Source organism: Aplysia californica, unplaced genomic scaffold (assembly GCF_000002075.1).
Source record: "Aplysia californica isolate F4 #8 unplaced genomic scaffold, AplCal3.0 scaffold00319, whole genome shotgun sequence".
NCBI classification, from domain to species: domain Eukaryota; kingdom Metazoa; phylum Mollusca; class Gastropoda; order Aplysiida; family Aplysiidae; genus Aplysia; species Aplysia californica.
This window is the reverse complement of record NW_004797589.1, coordinates 411,140-415,019: the sequence shown is the minus strand read 5'-3', so window position 1 is coordinate 415,019 and position 3,880 is coordinate 411,140. Positions and strand designations below refer to the sequence as shown.

Below are 3,880 nucleotides of genomic sequence, written 5' to 3'. Positions count from 1 at the left end.
CTCTCTCTCTCTCTCACTCTCTCTCTCTTTCTCTTTCTTTCATTTGCTGACAGATCTTAATTAATAAATCTTCTTTAAAATTCTCAGACATTTTTTCCAGTGTTCAATTTTATTTGAATAAATAACACACAATATTCTTTAAGACAACACACTTCGAAAGAAATCTGACCAAAGGTTACTTCTTGGCTTGGAGTTATTTTTTCAACTTATAATACTTATAAAACAAGAAGAAGAAAGTATAGAAGATTTTTATTTTGCAATAAATTGAATAATTTATTTAGAAATATTATGTATTTTCAACTCTACACCCGTGAGATGTGGAAAGTCATGACAGAATAAAAATTCGGCTATTTCATTGTATTAAATATGAATTGTCTTGTCTTTGTTCCAAGGTGGGTTGGTGATATTAAATGGTTAAAATGTTTGCAAAATGGGAAACTTCGTGGGACTAATTTAAAACCAGAATTAAATCTTTAAACTTTGATTGAAATACACATTTTTTAGAAAGAGAAAAAATGTAAGAATTTGTTTTTCAAGGCAACCTTTTCCATTCTCAGTTTCAGTGTCTACATTTACAATATTTTAGTACTGAATCTTTTCAGATAAATGTGTATTCAGCTTTTTTTGTGTGTGTGGTTTTTTTTTTAGTTTGAGATATGCTGAGAAATTGAAACAATATAAACGATACTTGATTACCAATCGTTTGGTAAAGTCGAATAATATTATTTTTCACCAAGTGATTTTGTTGACAGAAACATGCATTATGACGTAGATCTAATTGTTTTTTGTTTTGTTTTTGTTTTTATTTTTTGTCTGATGAAGTAGTATTAAATTGCATTGTCCTTTTGTCTCTAAAAGTAAGGATAAAAAATTGCGCTCATTTTTTTGTTTGAAAGGATGATACAAAATTAATTATTTTGACTTTTTGACTGAAAAAGTAATACAAGTAATTCAATACTCGGTACTGCGTTTATATTTTGTCTGAAAAGTACTATAAAACTGTGTTCACTTTTCGTCTGAAGAAGTTATCAAATTATCAAATTTCGTACGTATTTTGGGTCTGAAAAAGAAAAATAATAAATAACGTTTACTTTTTGTCCTTAAAACAAGATTGTTTATGTACTGTGAGATAGATTGTGCATCTAGTGACAAGAGTTTTATTATGACGATCTTCTGGCATTATATTGAGGAGTGTGGTAAAGCGCATGGAACTTGATCTTTTTTATTATTATTATTATTATTATTATTATTATTATTATTATTATTATTATTATTACTATTATTATTATTATCATCATTATTATTATTATTATTATTATTTGTACATGTACATGCCAAGTGTTATATAAAGACTGTAGCCAGCCTAAAATATACGCCAAATGTTATAGAATTGTTTGTGGTACACATTATGTACGTGTTATGTGCAATGCGAAGACTACAGCCGACCGAAAATATGCATGTAAGGCAAAGACTATAGCCAGCGTACAATGTACATATAAGGAGTTCGATGATATGTAGTGTGTTATGAGGAGTCTAGCTGTCCGGTATCCTACAAAGTACATAGATCTATAAGGTGTTCGTTGAGGAGTCTAGCCATCTTACAAGGTATATCTAGGGTGTTTATACAAAAAGCATACCCAGCCGAGAATGTACATGTTACGTGTATTGTGAAGACAATGGCCATCCTACAATTTACATATTATATCTATAAGGTATTCTATGAGGAATCTAACCATCCTAGAATCATGTACGAACCTGCAACTTTCCGTGGGACTCCTTGGTGAACTTGTGGTGCTCCAGAATGTGGTACAGGTCCCGGAAGTTGCCCGTGTGGAAGGCCACAAGCGCGCGTGCTCTGATGACCGACTCATGCTTATTGAGGGCCTCACAGGCGCTCGGGTTGACCGGAAGTGACCACAGGAAGCGGCCAAGACGCTCTATGTCTCCGGACTCCTCCAGGGTCTCGCAGACTTTGGCGACTTGGTGCGGAGTGAAGTGTAGGATGGGTAAGGGTAAGGGTGCTGGCATGGGTGCGTCCAGCCCGTACAGGCCGAACATGGCCGCATTGGCCGCTGGAAACGCTGCTGCGGGAAATCCATTGGGGAAGTTGAAGGTTGCAGCCGCGGCAGCTGCTGCTGCTGCTACTACTACTACTTCTACTACTACTGCTACTATTACTACTACTGCTACTACTACTGCTGCTGCTGCTGTTGCTGCTGCTGCAGCTGCAGACATTGAGAGAGCTTTGGCCGAGTGAGGCGGCGATAGACCCGTGGGTACAGGGAGCTTGTTAGTGCATCGTAGATCCATCCATTTACCGCGGAGCCTTCGCTGAAATCGCGAAGGGTGAAGAAAGGAAACGGGCTAGAATCTAGCAGTTGTCGTTATAGTTAGCTAGTAACTTCTGAAAGTCGACAGACCTACCTCTCTGTCAAGTTGCTCAAAGCTTTGTCGTCAACGCACAAAAAAAATTAACTTTCCGATGGATGGATGGACGGACCTTCCTCCTTCGGAAGACAAATACAGTCTGTGAGTCCAGGATCAGTTGATGTGGTGTATATTTTATTCTCCGAATACTATCCGTGTCCGAGAAGGCTGGAGTGCTGGGGGAGGCGTTTCGGTTCAAGTAATATTATGTCGGGACGAGAGAGCGACCCCGTGGTTATACCACAAGCGATAGTTTCTAACACCCTCGCGCCAGTGACTGATACACGACAGACCATTGACGAGCAACCACCGCTCTCATTCGTCGCTCGCCCTGCCCGCCTCTTGTCGCCTGCACCGCTCTCAGCCAATCAGAGCTGACTAGTTCCCCGTCAATCAACGCCGTTGCTCCTCGGAAGTGAACCGCGAATGGAGTTGTCAATTCCTCTCCTCTCACCGCTTAGCGCGGGTTCGCTGGAGTGAAGTGACTGGGGAAGAGTAACCCTGTCAACAGGCGAGGCTGGGCTGGGGGGTGTACTGTATTCATACGCCATTAGGAAGCGACGGGTAGCGCACTGTGATTTACTTGAGCGTCATTAGATACAATCAACTGTGTGCTGCCCTAAAAGCCCGGCTTGTATTTTGTTATTCCGCGGTGCTAAACTTGAGATTTGCGCAGACGTAGACATGTACTTCTGGAGAATTCGGTCTTTCCGCGTTCCTGCTTATTTCTCTCTATCTTTTTTTTTTTTGTGGCCACGATTTCTTCACCACCACCACCACCACTACCACCACCACCACCACCACCACCACTACCTTCACCCTCTTCCTTTTCTCCTCTTGTTTTGTTTTTTTTGTGTTTTTTTTTGGGGGGGGGGTTTACTGTTCTTTTTGTTTTTGTTTTTATTTTTCATTTTGTCATCATTTTCTGGTCTCTTTTCCTATCATTTATTGCAATTTCAGAGTTTTCTTCTATCGTTAAGTTTGCAATTTCGTTCTAAACGTTCCGGAATATATATCACTTATATTATTCCCCCAAATATCTTTTCTGCAATAGAAAAGATTACCGCTTGTTTATAATGATATTATAGATCTATAAATATTGTACAAAGCTACAGATTTTAGGGTTTTGTTGCTGACAGTGCTGTTGATTTTTGTTGTTGCTGTTGCTGTTGCTTCATTTACAGCTGACTATTTTTCTTTAATAAATCCAGTTCATAAAATTTTTTTACCACGGCTAACTTACTTTCTAAGACATTTTCATGATATAATCTACTATTATTTTGTTGATTATCCAATATTTTTTCAACTGTCCGTTTTTTAAGTGTAGCGAGAGAGAAAGAAATAGATGTAGAAAGAGAGAAAAAAGCAGAGACGGGATAGAGGGAAAGAGACAGAGAGACAGAGAGACAGAGAGAAAGAGAGAGAGAGAGAGAGAGAGAGAGAGTGAGAGAGA

The 3,880-nt window shown here is 38.9% G+C and overlaps 1 protein-coding gene across 1 annotated transcript in view; it reads right to left on the bottom strand.

Annotated features, from left to right (window-relative positions):
- The window catches only part of LOC101863522 (homeobox protein SIX6), a gene marked incomplete at its 3' end in the record, with an annotated part of 58,380 nt that extends 55,745 nt beyond the window's left edge, over positions 1 to 2,635 (bottom strand). Inside the window, exons 1-2 of the mRNA XM_005102296.2 lie at positions 2,210 to 2,635; positions 1,756 to 2,143 (exon numbers count right to left, since the gene is read on the bottom strand). Of these exons, the coding sequence (XP_005102353.1) occupies positions 1,756 to 2,143; positions 2,210 to 2,310 (489 nt within the window). The remainder of the gene's footprint in view (positions 1 to 1,755; positions 2,144 to 2,209) is intronic.
- Between the last annotated feature and the right edge of the window lie 1,245 nt (positions 2,636 to 3,880).